General features: G+C 36.5%; 1 protein-coding gene across 2 annotated transcripts in view; it reads right to left on the reverse strand.

The window, feature by feature from the left end:
* Nucleotides 1-5,286: 5,286 nt before the first annotated feature.
* The window catches only part of LOC132101331 (golgin subfamily A member 4-like), a 94,348-nt gene continuing 81,954 nt past the window's right edge, over nucleotides 5,287-17,680 (reverse strand). For both annotated transcript variants that reach the window (XM_059506215.1, XM_059506214.1), the window contains exon 21: nucleotides 5,287-6,237. In XM_059506215.1, the coding sequence (XP_059362198.1) occupies nucleotides 6,076-6,237 (162 nt within the window). In that variant the 3' untranslated portion in view covers nucleotides 5,287-6,075. The remainder of the gene's footprint in view (nucleotides 6,238-17,680) is intronic.

Genomic DNA, 17,680 nt, shown 5'->3' on the forward strand with positions numbered 1-17,680 from the left:
TTACTCCAGCCTTCAGTGTCACATGTAACATCCAGTCTATCACATGATCATTTAGAAATCATTCTAATATTCTGATTTATTATGAGTGTTGGAAACAGTTCTGCTGTCTAATATATTTGATGAATAAAAGTTTAAAAAGAACTGCATTTTTTAAAAATAAAAAAAATTCTAATAATATTTATTCTAATTATATATTTTCTTTACTATCACTTTTTATCAATTTAACACATCCTTGTTGAATAAAAGTATTGATTTTAATTAAAAAGAAAGAAAAAAAAATACTGACCCCAAATTACTGACCAGTAGTGTATATTGTTATTACAAAATATTTATATTTTAAAAACATTGCTGCTTCTTTTTTTTTTTTTTTTTTTTTTTTTTTTTTACTTTTTATTCATCAAAGTATCCTAAAAAAGTATCACATGTTCTGAAAAAATATTAAGCAGCAGAACTGTTTCCAACTTTGAAAATGAATCATCATATCAGAATGATTTCTAAAGGATCATTCAGCTTTGCATCACAGAAATAAATGATAATTTAAAGTATAATAAATTTAAAACAATAAAACAATTATTTTAAATTGTAATAATATATCACAATATTAAAAATTTTTTCTGTATTTTGATCAAATAAATGCAGGCTTGATGAGCAGCAGAAACTTCTTTCAAAAACATTAAAAATAGTAATGTTTCCAAACTTTTGGTCTGTACTGTATATATATATATATAGTAAATAAATATACTGAAAAAATAAATAAAATCAATGTTATCTGATTAAAAAGAGAATAAACCTGGAATTGTTGGAAGAGTCTGAGATTCTTCACAGTGGATATGTTTTTGGTCTTAGGTTAGTATGAGATTATATAGTCATTATATCATTGTAACCCCTGTAGTTGCTGTGCAGCTGTATATATATATATATATATATATATATATATATATATATATATATATATACAGCTGCACAGCAACTACTTAGTTTTATGTCTACTGTATATCACTGTGGTATTTTAGACATCTTAATTTTATCGCTAAATATATTTAATTTCTATCTATTTATTTATTTGGTAACTGTTTAATAAGTAGAATCATATACAGCCAGTCAGGCACTGTCACAAAATAAATCCCTTCAAGGGGCCCTGATCAGGTGCGTTGGGACCTGGTCAAACTGTACAGGGGTTACAATGATATAATGACTATATAATCTCATACTAACCTAAGACCAAAAACATATCCACTGTGAAGAATCTCAGACTCTTCCAACAATTCCAGGTTTATTCTCTTTTTAATCAGATGGTAACATTGATTTTATTTATTTTTTCAGTGATGATTAACAACATCATGATTAACACCCAGACTTCAATAAAACAAGCTGTTACACTGAAGTGAAGTTATCGGCTTTCATGCTAAAACCATAACAATAGAACGTGTTCTGAGTCAGGGTTTAATATACCTCACATTGTGCAAGCTAGTAAATCTTGGCATTTGGCGTCGTTTTTAGAAATGTTATTTTTAACGACCTAACTTGAGGTGAAGGTCAGTGACATATTTCAAGACTTTCATTACCTGAAATACCTTAGATTTGAAGCTTGGACATCCCAATCAATTTCAATGACAAAAGCACACTGAAAGAATTATGTGCAAGACTTCGATAGTCAAGTATTCACCTTTTCTTTAGAAAGTTGTTATGAGCATTGTAATGTTTGAAGCAGATGTCATAGCAAATGTCAGCTGGGAAGATTTTAAAACGTTTGACATCAGTCAAAAAGTGTTCAGCACTTTTATTTAAGCCTTTTTTGGTCTTTATCTGCACTTTGAGTAGTTTACTACTGAATGACAAATGATTGTAAAGCTGAACCTTTCACAAAGTATGAATAGAGCATTTCCCTTTGTAAAATTATACAGCATTCAAAAAGAATTCAGATACCTTATACATTATTATAGTTATATATTTATAATTATATATTTTGTTGTTCTCACATTTTATTATGTTGCATCCTTATGCTAAAATCTAAAAGTTGATCCAGCGAAATGGAAGGCACCTAAACTAAATTTCAGGTGTCAGAGCAAAGAGTCTGAATACTTAACCTATATCAATGTGATAGTTCAGTTTTTGTCCTTTTAAATAAACTCGCAAATGTGTTTTATGGTTTGGGGCATTGAATATAGATGCGAAAAAATAATGAAAGCATTTTAGCATGAGGGGGGAGAAAAGAGTCTGAATACTTTCTGGATGACTTCTGCACAAATTAACATCCTGCTTTTCATGAACATCCACAAGGTAAACGCCATTCTATTATATTCTATTATACGCCATTCTTTGTAATGATTTCTTCATCACTGGGTTTCTTCTATAATAATTTTCTCTTTTAAAGCAGGGGTTTGGGACAGTTTCAAGGTAAGTTGAAGGAAAAGACTTGCTATTTTAGGTTTTGTTGTAATTATTGTTTAAAATAGTTGGCAAAAATATGTATTGTGTTTGTTTTAACCTATGCAATTTCTGTCTTTACTGTTTCTGTTGTGCAATTGTATCAGCGTGTCATGTTGTTAATTGTTGTTTTTTCTTGGAAAAGTAATACTGAATGTCTTCCACATTATTTTTATGGTGAATGTCTAATGTAGCATTATTGAGTTAAAACAAGAAATAAATACATCTTGAGGTATGAAAATTCACTCTGTAATAACTGTTCCTCAGTTTTACCCACTGCGTAGTGTTGAATAGGGAAATGCACACACCTCAGTGAGTGACGTGACATGACAATCAGCCAAGTATGGTGACCCATACTCAGAATTTGTGCTCTGCATTTAACCCATCCGAAGTGCACACACACTGTGAACACACACACACACTCTGAACACACACCCAAAGCAGTGGGCAGCCATTTATGCTGCAGCGCCCGGGGAGCAGTTGGAGGTTCGGTGCCTTGCTCAAGGGCACCTAAGTCATGGTATTGAGGGTTGAGAGAGCACTGTAAATGCACTACCCCCACCCACAATTCCTGCCGGCCCGAGACTCGAACTCACAATCTTTCAATTGCAAGTCCGACTCTCTAACCATTAGGCCACGACTTCCCCTCAGTTCTCTATGTTTGCTAATAAAATGCTGTTATAGTATAAAAGTGTACATGCACTACCCCCACCCACAATTCCTGCCGGCCCGAGACTCAAACTCACAATCTTTCAATTGCAAGTCCGACTCTCTAATCATTCGGCCACGACTTCCCCTCAGTTCTCTATGTTTGCTAATAAAATGCTGTTATAGTATAAAAGTGAAGTCATTTGAAGTTCCATAAACTTCTACTTCTAAGTTATTGATAGTCACTTATAAAACCTACAGTCACTACTTGGACTAATGGGGCTCCGTCTTCTTTATTGTTAAAATAATTACAATTTAGGTAATTTGACAAATTTGTAAGGTTTCTTTTGGTTATTCTCTGTGGAACAAAGACCTTCCATGCTATTTTAACTGCAATGTCATAGATATAACTGAAGCTTGCCCTTGAATTATTTCATTCTGCATCTTCAGAACTGTCTGTTACACTGAGAAAAAAAAATTAAATCTAAAAAAACTAAAATGCTGTAATTTTAGTCATCATTACTAAATACAGATTTACTAGGGTGATGGATTTATATGAAGACAATATTCTAATATAATTTGAAGCTTGAAATGAAGCTCCATTTACCTTGGAATTTTTTTTTTTTTTTAATTATGGGCAAGTTAGAAGTTTTATTTTTTTCAGGCCTAAAGAGTTCTGCTCAACTCCCCCCAATGTTCTTATTTTCTTACAATACAATTGTATAACGTGAACTTATATTACCCCGTTAGATTAAATAAATGTAACCCAAATATCCCTGACCTATGCTTTAAATGTAATAAACTACAAGGTACATGTTTTCATACTGTGTGGGAATGTGAAGAAATGCAAACGTTTTGGGGTGGGGTGGTTCAGTAAGTTTCTCAATTAACTTTTTCTTTAATTTCTTAAGCCCTGTATTCTGTGTACTTAGTATTTATGAAGACAGGTGTTCTTTATCTAGTAAAGAAAGAACATTAGTGGACTTCTGTCTGCTGCAAGCCGACATATTGCCCTATGATGGAAGAATACTAGTTGCCCTTCCCTTGGACTACTGTAAAAAAATATAAATATATATTTCTAGCTTGGCTCTTGAAAAACTTACATTTGTAATAAGGAAAAATCCTAGGAATTCAGTGATAGCTGGAAAACATTTTTTTGGGCTTTTTTAAAGATGGAGATATTGACAAGGCACTGCATTTGTGGAGATATGTAATGTAAGTATAACAACAATCCAGATTGTATATTTAATGGTTATATTTATTTATTTTTGTATTTATGTATTTTTTTATTAATATTTTTTTAAGCCAAAGTTTTGTGGTTGTGGGGATGGGTGAGAAGGATTGATTATACATTTTCCTTGTTCACTTGTTAAAGTTTTGAAAGTGTCAATAAAGATATATGTGTAAAAAAAGTACCAACCAGCCAATTTCTTTTTCACAGATATACATTTTTCTAAGTGTGTAAGCAAACAATGTAAAACTGGTGCTCTGAGAGAGGGAAAAAATAATAATAAAAATTACTGTGGCTGGTTGCATAAAATCAGTCATATATTTATTTTTTTAAACATAGAGGCTAAGTTTTTTCAGACATTTTTTTCCCCCAGTAAACTGTATACATTTAATCCTAAACACAACACAATGCAATACAGAATTTAATCCAAAAAGTACATATGTATGCCAGTGAACATACAAACAAGATGTGTTTGTCAATATAATGGTGTATTTTCCTGATTTAAACTATGCCTATAGTTTTATGACAGTGATTGAACATGCTGCACTTTTTTTCTGTATGATATCAGTTACAACAGATTAAAGTTACACATTACTCTGTGCTATACTGATCTCAAGAAAATGGACAGGAGTTACATTTACACTTTTGCAGTTAGTCAATAAATAGGGCTGATTAAATTATCTGAGCTTGATTTTTTCTTCAATATTCTTCGATATTGATGAATGCTTTACACCAGACATGCATTAGCACTGTAATTACTGTAATGATAAATAACATTTTCAGTATTTGAAAAATATAAAATGCTATTATAGATAGGACTTCGAAATCAAATGCCATACACATGATTTAATTGAAGACCACTAAATGTCCATTGCAAATTTATATTATGATTTAATAGTAAAAATCTTTGTGCTTATTTTTTTTTTTTAATTATATATATATATATATATATATATATATAATTATTGTGCAGACACATGGAAGGTCTCAGTAGTTTAATTCAACAAAGATTCACTCTTTTTCTCATATCATACTCTGTACTCCACAGATTTAGTGTTGCAAAACAGGTAGTGCTTTATACAATAATATAACTTTATGGCTCCGCAAGCAAACATCTGAAAGGTTCATGCTATAAATAAATTCCACAGAAACAATCAACCTTCAAAGGAACCATAATTTAGTTTCAATTCCAAAACCACAATTTTAATTCCAGTGTTTCTAAATTGTAATCAGATACATAGTAAAGCTTCTAACGGTTTTAGTTTACTAGCTTACAGTGTAACAACTTCTAAAAGTTTGCACATTAACTCAATATTCTCTCTGTAAACATACAACAATTAAATTATGTTTTGATCTCAGGTTCATTTCCAGTGCAGACAAACAAGACATTCATCTTCGGTTTATTTGATGGTAGAATGTAAAAAAAAATTAAAAAACAACAACAACTAAAAACAATTGCTTAACTAAATTTAAGATTTCAGTGCATAGTAATTACATAAGATAACCCAAACTCTAATGGTCATCTGTATACATGCCAATACGCATGAGGTCTCTGCATAATAAATGCTGGTGGTGAAGTCTATATGGAAACATAGCAAGTTCTAAATTCTTATTTAATTATTTGAGTGAGCAGCTAAAGAGAAGCTCCTACACTGACTATGTAATGCATCAAAGCGCCTGGACTGTGAGCATTTCTCTTACACTGCCCACACCAGTTTTTTTTGCAGATCTTCTATTTGTGCAAATGCGATTTTGGTGACAATTGTTTTCTAAAGGGACCAGCTGAGGCACACGAAAACCAGCAGATGAAGCATAAGAAGGTATCCCATGAATATGTAGCGTGACTTCCCCCTGGATGGCAGTAGTTTGGAACAGCAGTATATGCTCCTTCCTTTGAGCCAACGCTGGCACAAGTGAACCCCACGCTTCATCTAAAATAAATAAATAAATAAATAAATAAAAATAATACCATACCAAAATTAGGCACCTTTAAAACTGATACTGGGCATTACTACAGTTCACTTGTAAGCAAAAATATGAAAGTTACTGTAGCTTTAGATTCAGGAATTTCAGTTGCAAGAAAAAGTTTGTGAACCCTTTGTAATTACCTGGATTTCTGCAATGATTACTTATAATTAGGGCTGTAAATTTAAAGGAACACTCCACTATTTTTGAAAATAGGCTCATTTTCCAACTTCCCTAGAGTTAAACTGTTGAGTTTCTCGGGTCTGGTGGTAGCACTTTTTGCTTAGCTTAGCATAGATCATTGAATCTGATTGGATCATTAGCATCTCGCTCAAAAATAACCAGAGTTTCGATATTTTTTAAAACTTCTGAAGATCTGAAAATATTTAAAACTTGACTCTTCTGTTGTTGCATATGATGAAAATATAAAGTTGCAATTTTCTGGGCCGATATTTATTTATATAATTATATTATTAATTATGCAGCGCCTTAAAATATACCCCAGCAACTCTGCATCTACACAAACTAGCTGGGGACTATTTTCAGGCACTGCGTAATATAATTGCGCCTGCTGCACCCTAGGTACGGCAGCAAAGTTCCCTGATTACTACATCGGAATGAGAGTATAGATCCCAGCCATATCGGCCTAGAAAATTGCAACTTTTAATTTTCCATCAGTCTTAGTACACAATGTAACTACAGAAAAGTCATGTTTTAAATAGGAAAAATATTGAAACTCTTTGGTCATTTTTGAGTGAGATGCTTATGGTCTAATCAGATTCAATGATCTACGTTAAGCTAAATGTACTACCGCCAGACCCAGGGATCGGCTGAATGGATTCGAAAACAGTAAAACTCAACTGTTTTACTCTAGGGGAGTTGGAAAATTTGCCTATTTTCCAAAATAGTGGAGTGTTTCTTTAATGCATTTTATTAATAAATTATGGAAAAAGTGATGCATTAAAATTATTGACGCATTTAACATACCCTCATCAGACCCATCTACATTATGTCATTTTACATTTCATACCATGAGTGGTAACAAATATGCAGGAAAACAACTCGTTTAGAATGTGTAGCTTATAGAATGCACTTATACAGTGGGGAAAATATCTATTTGATCCCATGCTGATTTTGTAAGTTTGCCCACTTACAAAGAAATTAAGTGTCTGTAATTTTTATAGTAGGTAGTTTATTTGCATTTCAGTGAGTAAAATGAGTATTTGATCCCCTACCAACCAGCAAGAATTCTGGCTCCCACAGACTGGTTTTGTACCCATGTGGAAAACAGATTAATCCTGCCACTTTAAGAAGTTACTCCTAATGTCAGCTCATTAGGTGTATAAGACACCTGTCCACATAATCTGTATCTTCCATTCCAACCTCTCCCACCATAATAGTCAAGACCAAAGAACTGTCAAAAGATGTCAGAGACAAATAGAAGAAACACAAAACAACCATAAATCCGCCTTGGTCTGGAGCTCTGTGCAAGATCTTGCCTCATGGGGTAAGGATAATCACGAAAAAGGTGAGGGATCAGCCCCGAACTACATGGGAGGAGCTTGTTAATGATCTTGAGGCAGTTGGGACCAAAGTCACCAATAAATATGTGTCATGGATGTGTCTTCCAGTATGACACTGACCTGAAATATACCGCCAAGGCAACAAAGAAGTGGCTCAAGAAGAAGCACATTAAGGTCATGGAGTGGCCTAGTCAGTCTCCAGACCTCAATTCTATAGAAAACCGGTGGAGGGAGCTGAAACTTCGAGTTGCCAAACAACAGCCAAGAAACCTTATGGATTTAGAGAGGATCTTTAAAGATGAGTGGACCAAAATCCCTCCTGTGATGTGTGCAAACCTGGTGACCAACTAAAAAAATCATCTTACCTCTGTGCTTGCCAAAAAGGGTTTCTGCACCAAGTACCAAGTCATTTTTCTCTTTAGGATTAATACTTATTTCACTGACTGAAATGTCAGTTTCTAACCTTTATATAGTGTGGGTTTTTTGGTAGGAATTCGGTCTCTATACGTTAAAATAAAGCTACCATACAAAATTACAAACCCTTCATTTCTTTGTAAGTGGGCAAACTTACAAAATTGGCAGCGGATGAAATAAATATTTTCCCCACTGTATGGCCCTAAAATCCAAGATACAGTGGCAAAAAAATATGATTCTCGTATTATAGCAGTAATATCACATAAGAAATGAGTACATTATCATAAGAGTGCTGTTAACTGATTTCATACAACATGGTGTGTGTTGAAACTCTGCAGAGCTGCATTTACTCAACCTCATGTCATCTAAAACCTGTATGACTTTCTTTCTTTCAGTGACAGCATAATTTTAAATTTTAGGGTGAACTATCACTTTAAGGGGTAAGTTCACCTGAGAATGAAAATTTGTCCATCTTCAACTCACCCTCGAAGCATCCTAAGTGTACGTGACTTTCTTCTTTCAGAATAATCCAATCAGAGTTATATTAAAAATTGTCCTTGCTCTTTCAAGCCTTTCAATGTTGAAAGCGGGTGTTTGTTGTCAACAGTTCAGAAGACGTGAAATAAAGTGTGCACATCTGTAAAAAAAAAAACGCCCCTCACACCAGGGGCGGTTTTAGAGGTGGGACCACAGGGGCCCTGGCCCCTGCTGAAATCTGATTGGCCCCCGTTCCATCATTCGTCAAAGAGAAGAGCAACCGGAGAATTCTTCATAATGATCACAGATGCAATTCCACCCCCAAACAATTGGCGGCACTCGCGGCAGTAATATGTCGATGCAACTTGGGTAAAGAAGCAGAGGTCTTGGCTTTATGATCTTTGCTTGAAAATTTGACTGTGAATGGCTTTGGCTTGAGCGATACCAGAACATTCTCTGACGTTATGCCAGTAGGCGGGAGAAAGAATCCATCTATCTTTCCAACTTGAAGACAATTCTTGGTGAGTCACAAATCCTCGTGTTGGTTGTCATTAAAATATGAAAGGATATTTAGCTGCTGCTCTCACTTATTTTAGGTTTGTTAACTAAATTGTGGAAGGACTGTCAAAGTAAACCAATAAACTTGTCAACCCTTTGACACATACTATCACACAGGTTTGATTAGAACTTTCAGTGCGTCACGTCATCAACTGCTGAATTTAAATCCACTTTCGCGCTTTGACTGGCGCTGAGCCAGATCAGACGCGCTGAGCACTGGTCACATCACAAATATTCAGTGTTTTCAAACATATAATGCTTATTTTAGGTTTAAGACATTTAAATACACATAAGTACAAGCAAAAACATACATTTACAGTTTGTAAAATACACGCTGATGTCTATGGAAACGGCAATAATGATCCTTACAAATATAATCTGACTTCATGTTTTTATTGATATCATATACAGTAACTAAAGTTTACTCTGCCCTTCTCAGAGTTCACTGGAGACTTACTTCAATGTGCTTCAGGAGGAGAGTACGAATGTGCGTGTTGTAAATCCCACAGCTCGGATTCAGCGTGAACTAATATGGCCGCGCTCATCACCCGGTATAGATCAACTAACACGGTCGATATACATTTACATTTATTCATTTAGCAGACGCTTTTATCCAAAGCGACTTACAGATGAGGACAGTGGAAGCAATCAAAAACAACAAAAAGAGCAATGATATATAAGTGCTATAACAAGTCTCAGTTAGGTTAACACAGTACACGTAGCATGGGATTTTAAATAATAAAAATAAATAAATAAAAATAAAAAAATAACCGATAGAATAAAAAAAGAATAGAGCAAGCTAGTGTTAGAGATCTTTTCACATACACACACACACACACACACACACACACACACACACACACACACACACACACATAAAATTGCATAATAAATGAAAAGAAAATAGAATACAAAAAGATTAGAAAGGTAGGTAGATTTTTTTAAAGAATAGAATTAGAATAGTGAGTGTTAAAGTTAGAGGGTCAAATAAAGATGGAAGAGATGTGTTTTCAGCCGATTCTTGAAGATGGCTAAGGACTCAGCTGCCCGGATTGAGTTGGGGAGGTCATTCCACCAGGAGGGAACACTTAATTTAAAAGTCCGTAAAAGTGACTTTGTGCTTCTTTGGGATGGCACAATCAAGCGACGTTCATTTGCAGAACGCAAGCTTCTAGAGGGCACATAAGTCTGAAGTAACAAATTTAGGTAAATGGGTGCAGAGCCAATGGTAGTTTTGTAGGCAAACATTAATGCCTTGAATTTTATGCGAGCAGCTATTGGAAGCCAGTGAAAATTGATAAACAGAGGTGTGACGTGTATTCTTTTTGGCTAATTAAAAATTAATCTTGCTGCCGCGTTCTGAATTAATTGTAAAGGTTTGATAGAATTGGCTGGAAGACCTGCCAAGAGGGCATTGCAATAGTCCAGCCTGGACAGAACAAGAGCTTGAACAAGGAGTTGTGCTGCATGTTTCGAAAGAAAGGGCTTGATCTTCTTGATGTTGAATAAAGCAAATCTGCAGGATCGGACAGTTTTAGCAATGTGGTCTGAGAAAGTCAGCTGATCATCAATCATAACTCCAAGGCTTCTAGCTGTTTTTGAAGGAGTTATGGTTGATGTGCCTAACTTGATGGTGAAATTGCGATGAAACGATGGGTTTGCTGGAATCACAAGCAGTTCTGTCTTGGCAAGGTTGAGTTGAAGGTGATGGTCCATCATCCAGGAAGAAATGTCTGTTAGACAAGCTGAGATGCAAATAGCAACCGTCGGATCATCAGGATGGAATGAGAGGTAGAGTTGAGTGTCATCAGCATAGCAGTGGTATGAAAAGCCATGTTTCTGAATGACAGAACCTAATGATGCCATGTAGACAGAGAAGAGAAGTGGTCCAAGAACTGAGCCCTGAGGCACCCCAGTAGTTAGATGTTGTGACTTGGACACCTCACCTCTCCAAGATACTTTGAAGGACCTATCTGATAGGTAAGACTCAAACCATTGAAGTGTGGTTCCTGAGATGCCTTTTGCCAGTAGGGTTGATAGGAGGATCTGGTGGTTAACCGTGTCAAAAGCAGCGGACAGATCAAGCAGGATAAGTACTGAAGATTTAGATTCTGCTCTTGCCAGTCTTAGAGCTTCAACAACTGAGAGCAAGGCCGTCTCAGTTGAATGCCCACTTCTGAAGCCAGATTGGTTGCTGTCAAGGAGGTTGTTGTTTGTGAGAAATGCAGAGACTTGGTTGAACACAGCTCGTTCAAGTGTTTTTGCAATGAAAGGAAGCAGGGAAACTGGTCTGTAGTTCTCTAAAAGAGATGGGTTGAGGTTGGGTTTCTTAAGTAGTGGAGTTATACGTGCCTGTCTAAATGATGAGGGAAAAACACCAGTGTGGAGGGATGTGTTGATGATGTGAGTGAGTGCAGGTACAACTGCAGGAGAAATGGCTTGAAGGAGATGAGATGGAATAGGATCAAGCAGGCAAGTAGTAGGGTGATTAGAAAGGATGAGTTTTGAGACTTCTGCCTCAGAGAGTGAAGAGAAGGATGTAAATGAGTGTATGTTTGCTGGTGATATGAGCTTGACTGATTGTGGTGTGGAAAATTGTGCACTAATGTGTTTAATTTTATTAATGAAAAACATTGCAAAGTCGTCAGCTATTAGAGATGAAGCAGGAGGTGGAGGAGGGGGACAAAGAAGTGAGGAAAATGTTTTAAAAAGCATGCGAGAGTTAGACGTATTATAATTTTGTTATGGTAGTATGTCATTTTAGCAGTGGAGACATCAGCAGAGAAGGAAGATAGCAGTGACTGATACACATTAAGGTCAGTAGTATTTTTGGATTTGCGCCACAACCTTTCAGCAGCTCTAAGCTTAGAACGGCGTTCGCGTAGAACATCAGATAACCAAGGGGCAGAAGGGGTGTTACGGGCTGACCTGGAAGATAAGGGACAAACAGTGTCTAAACAAGATGTAGGAGTGGAGCAGAAAGTATCAGTAGCACTGTTAGCATCCAAAGGTGCAAACAGTTTAGGGGAAGGAAGTGAAGATGAAACCATTGCAGATAGCCGGGTGGGTGAAAGTGTGCGTAGGTTACGTCGAAAGATGACATGTGGAGGGGTAAGTGATGTTGCAGGGACCATGTTGAGGTTAAGAGTGAGGAGGAAGTGATCTGATGTGTGCAGTGGAGTAACCAGAACATGATCAGTAGAGCAGTGTCGTGTATAAATAAGGTCCAGTTGGTTGCCTGATTTGTGAGTAGCAGTAGTTGACACTCGGTTGAGATCAAAAGAGGCAAGCAGAGTGTGGAAATCAGCAAACAGAGGTTTATCTAGATGGATGTTGAAATCTCCAAGCATAACTAGGGGAGTACCATCCTCAGAAAAGGTTGAGAGCAACACATCTAATTCATCCAAAAAGTTACCCAGTGGCCCTGGGGGTCGATAGACAACTACAAAATGTATTTTAAAAGGGTAGGTAACAGTAACTGAATGAGATTCAAAGGAGCTGTTGATACCCAAAGATGGTAAAGAATTAAATTTCCAATCATTAGAGATGAGCAGACCAGTACCTCCACCTCTTCCAGTCAAACGGGGGTAGTGGGAAAATGAAAAAAAATTGGAGAGTGCTGCAGGTGTAGCAGTGTCCTCTGGTTTGATCCAGGTCTCTGTTAGGGCCATGAGATTAAGCTTTGAATGACTAATAATTAGGGGTGTAACGGTATACAAAAATCACGGTTCGGTACGTACCTCGGTTTTAAAGTCACGGTTCGGTTCATTTTCGGTACAGTAAGGGAAAGAAATGCAAACATTAAACTGCAGGTTGTTTATTACTATAAACTTTTTTTAACAATTTGTTTACACTTTTTTAAAAATACTTTTAAATAAAATATATATATATATATATAAAAGAATAAGAAATAAAATACTGCTGCAAAGTTCTCCACTAAATAAAATACTCTCAGTCTCAAACCAATATCATATAATAAAATATAATGAAAAATATAAATAAATAACTATGATTACCGTGCAGCATTACCAATCCCAGCTTGTAGGCCTGCTCATATTTAAAAAATATATATAACTTTTCCAAAGTGTAAAGTGCAGCATGAACAGTTTCAGAGTTGAGACCTGCTCAGATTTCGTTATTGCATTGGTCCGATCAGAATTAAGAGCAAAGGTCTGTTTAAATGCCGACGGGAGCTGCGTTTGAATTACAATCATTTTTTTCCTAGTTGTAGTGATGTTCACACTCGCGTGACGCCTTTTGAAAACCTTAGGCCGGTGACACACTGGCATATTGCACTTGTCAAACACCGTCAATACTGTTGACGGTGTCCTTTAACAGTAGGCTTTATATTTATGCTCAACATGAGGTATAGATAATGTTGTAGTGAAGACAAGATCCTGGTATGTCGGCGCCTCGGCGGTCTCCCTCTATGTCACCTACAGTAGCAGCAGCGCGTCAGCGCCGCGTCAGGCACCATTCTGGTGTGTAAAGACACAGAAAACGCGAAGCAGGTGTCACGCAACTGACAAACAGCAGAAACGCCACGCTCACGCCACGCAGCCAGAGTGTCACCGGCCTTAGAATCAGCTGCAGGGCGGGATTTGCGCTGAACACGAAGACTTCCGCCACTTAATATGTTCGTTTGGAAACACGAAAATGTATATGTTCCGCAAACAAAATATTGCATTCGGTCATTCGGTACACACGTGCACCGTACCGAAAGCCCTGTACCGAAACGGTCCGGTAAGAATACACGTACCGTTACACCCCTACTAATAATAGAAGTAATGAAATCAGCTTTGATTACAGCAGACTGGCAATTCCAGAGACCAATAGAAAAAGAAAGTAGTGCATTAGCAGATTGTGTGCAGATTGTTAAGATTGCGCTGTCTACATTGTGTGATGTGTGGTTTGCGAGTGGTAGTGATAGTAGGGATCTGAAAACACATAGTAAGATTTGGTTATAAACAAAAAACAACTGAAATAGAAATGAAACAAGGAGAAGGAAAAAGAGATTAATCGAAACAATACTTATATTCCCTGCCGGTGTCCCTGCCCGGTGGAGTCGCACGGTAGAGTCGATGGTCTTTACACTCTTAGGTCTTCACACGAGGAGGGCTTAACTGGAGGGCTGCTGCGACCGCTGCCGTGGTGTACTAATCTTTTTAAACCCGACAAAACGGAAATTGAATTCAGCTGAACGCACTTTACTGTTTATCACAACAAAGGTCTAAGCAAGCACACAACACTGATAACATATGCGATAGAGTACCAGACCAAACGCAGCACGTCTCAACACAGTAAACAAACAAGTGTTTCCTAGCAACGACAACTGCGCTAAATACTAATGAGACAAGAAATAAATACACTTACGATCTGCTTTTATCTCCCGCTGATTTAACTGCTTCTCACAAAGGGTATTTCTTTGCACTCTCTTGGCTGGCGCTTGAACGCACTTTACTGTTTATCACAACAAAGGTCTAAGCAAGCGCACAACACTGACAACGTATGCGATAGAGTACGAGACCAAACGCAGCACGTCCGATATAAAAGTGTTTAAGCTACCAAATATATTTACTTGCACATATTTCAGAATCGGAATATCAGATATTTCATAATATTGAGTATGTTTGCAAATGTATTGAATAAAACAGGAAAAACTAAATAAAAGCGATCCATCTGTAATACAGATCTATTTTGGCTGTGTTCAGAGGTGGGTAGTAACGAGTTACATTTACTTCGTTACATTTACGTGAGTAATTTTTTGGGGTAACGAATACTTTTCGGAGTATATTTAAAGATGGGTACTTTATACTCTTACTTGAGTAAATTTTTGGGGAAAAAATCTGTACTTTTACTTCGTTACTGTGTGTTACGCTCCTCTCGTTACTTTATCTTAATGCAATAAATGTTATAATGCTTCAGTTTATTCCAAACGCGCCGTCTACTTTTCTCTGGGCAATGAGCGATGCCCATTCGCGAATGATTCATTCTTTTGAGTCAATTCTGTTCAAAGGCTTGATCAAACCAATTGGCAAACGAGTGAATTGGTTCATGAATCAGTTTGAATGAGTCGTTCAGTTCCCTGCTGCACGCACTGAGCATCTGAAGTGGTTCACTCGGAGTTGTAACGTTTAAGAACAGAAAGAGCGTTGAAAACGTGGCTGGAACTGCACTGAATTGAAATCTGCAAAGGCTATTATTTGCTAGCGATGGAGATCCTTATTAGATGAACACCGCGTGTGCTGTCTACTGTTTAACAGGTAATAACTTGGGCTACATTCGATTACAGTACACGATACCACTGTGACATTAGTTTGTTGTACGTGTGTGGCTTATAACAGAGGGGAGTCAAGTTGAATGCAGCTTCCAAAAGACAAAAAATAGCCGATTAAGATTTTATTAATTTTAATACAATCACACCTGTGCAAGTACGTTCAGCGAGTCATATTATCAGCTGCTAAATTCAGATCTGTGATTGCTTGCTGGCGCTTAGCCAGAGATAGATGCGTTTATACAGCGCTGCGCATTATAACCAATCACACATGATTCTTTTGAGCTTATTAAAGCATTGGCCAATCAGAGGTGTTCCGATGAGTCATCGCTAAAATGCCGGTGCTTCCTTCACTCGCTCACTGACTGGAGACCTCTTTCTGGCGAATTCTCTCGCAGGAACAACAAAGTGCAGATGTGTGTACGAATCTTTAATTAAGATATTGATTTCACAGTGTTAACAGTTTCAGTGATTTTAATGGGAGTTTCTGAGAGTGATTGAAATCTAGACTGTCAGTGAAAATTATCTTTAATAATGTAAATGTTATTTGCTCTCTTTCTGAACAATGAAAGATTAGTAGCAATATTTATATCACATTAACTTTCAATGTTAAATTCACATTTAATATAAAGTCAGTCGTATTAAAAATATGTTATGGCATGACACCTATATCTGTTACTTAAGTAAACAGACAGGGTTTTATAATAAATTACATAAATTGGAGTAAAGGCTGATGAAATATATACATTTATACACGCACACATACATTACATACATTTTATCTATATATCTAAATAAAAATAGGCTCAGTACAGTATATATGACCCAAAGTAACTAGTAACTAACTACTTGAGTAGATTTTTTTATCCGATACTCTTTTACTCTTACTCAAGTAACTATTCAAGACTAGTACTTTTACTTTTACTTGAGTAAATATTTCTAGAAGTACTTTTACTTTTACTTGAGTACAGTTTTTGGGTACTCTACCCACCTCTGGCTGTGTTGTGTCACATGACAAGCATGACGCGTCGCCATGGAAACAATAAGGAGGTACATTCGTTACGTGGCTGGAGTATTCTGTCTCTAGAGACTCTGTTTTTTGCCACCCTTGTCGCCACTTTTCGCTTTCCAAATGCCCCAATGTCTATATTCATGTCAAAATCAGGGTTCTCTAATTGGACAAAAGCACTGTGCAGAAATGGTGGCTTTAGAGATCATTGCAAATCAGAACATCACAGAAGTGCTGTGTTTGCTTGCAATTTCTTAGCCATCTTGGATGCAATTGCACCGCACGATTCATTAATTGAGAAACGCATGAATGCACATGGCAATAATAATAATAATAATAATTCATTACATTTATATAGCGCTTTTCTAGGCACTCAAAGCGCTTCGCTTACAATGCAAAATACACCAGTAAGAACATTCAAAATGAAATTTTACAATGCAAAATACACCAGTAAGACCATTCAAAAATAAATTTTAGTGTGTGTGTGTGTGTGTGTGATGCATTGTGTCCTTAATGCACAATATAAATGAAAAAAATCATTAATAACTTCAGTGGCTCTTATTTTTTTTATTAAGAGCCTTTGAAAAAGGAATGACTGCCGAAATGTATTTGCACCGTACTGAATAAATTATTTTGTGTGCTTGAATGTACCCTGTACTTGGCCCCTGAATGTAACATGTGGCCCCTTATTGGCCCCTGTTACAGAAAAATCCTAGAACCTCCACTGCCTCACACGGCTCTGGGGGGGTGAATTAAAATCTCGTAGTGAATCCATGTGTTTTTGTAAAATAAATATCCAGATTTCAAATGTAATATACACTTTTTTTTTTCTAACATCTGCTGACTGTGGGACATGGAAGACGTGCAGGCAGAAGACGTATGCGCACTTCTGGGAAATGTAGGAGCTAAGGAAACAAAGTTTCCTTACTTTGCAAAGGAAAACCAGGCAACTCTTAGCTTATTTCGAAATCCTTCATCGTTTTTCTCTATGAATCCTCATTTTGTGCTTCTAATTCATGACCAGCTTTTTGTTTTATTCTCTCTCCGCACATATCACTAACCACTCAGCTCTGACGTACCACGGCATCCGCCTGCACGTTTTCCGGTTCCCCACAGTGAGCAGAAGTGAGAAAAAAAAGTGTTTATTACATTTG

This window comes from Carassius carassius, chromosome 23 (genome assembly GCF_963082965.1).
Source record: "Carassius carassius chromosome 23, fCarCar2.1, whole genome shotgun sequence".
NCBI lineage: Eukaryota > Metazoa > Chordata > Actinopteri > Cypriniformes > Cyprinidae > Carassius > Carassius carassius.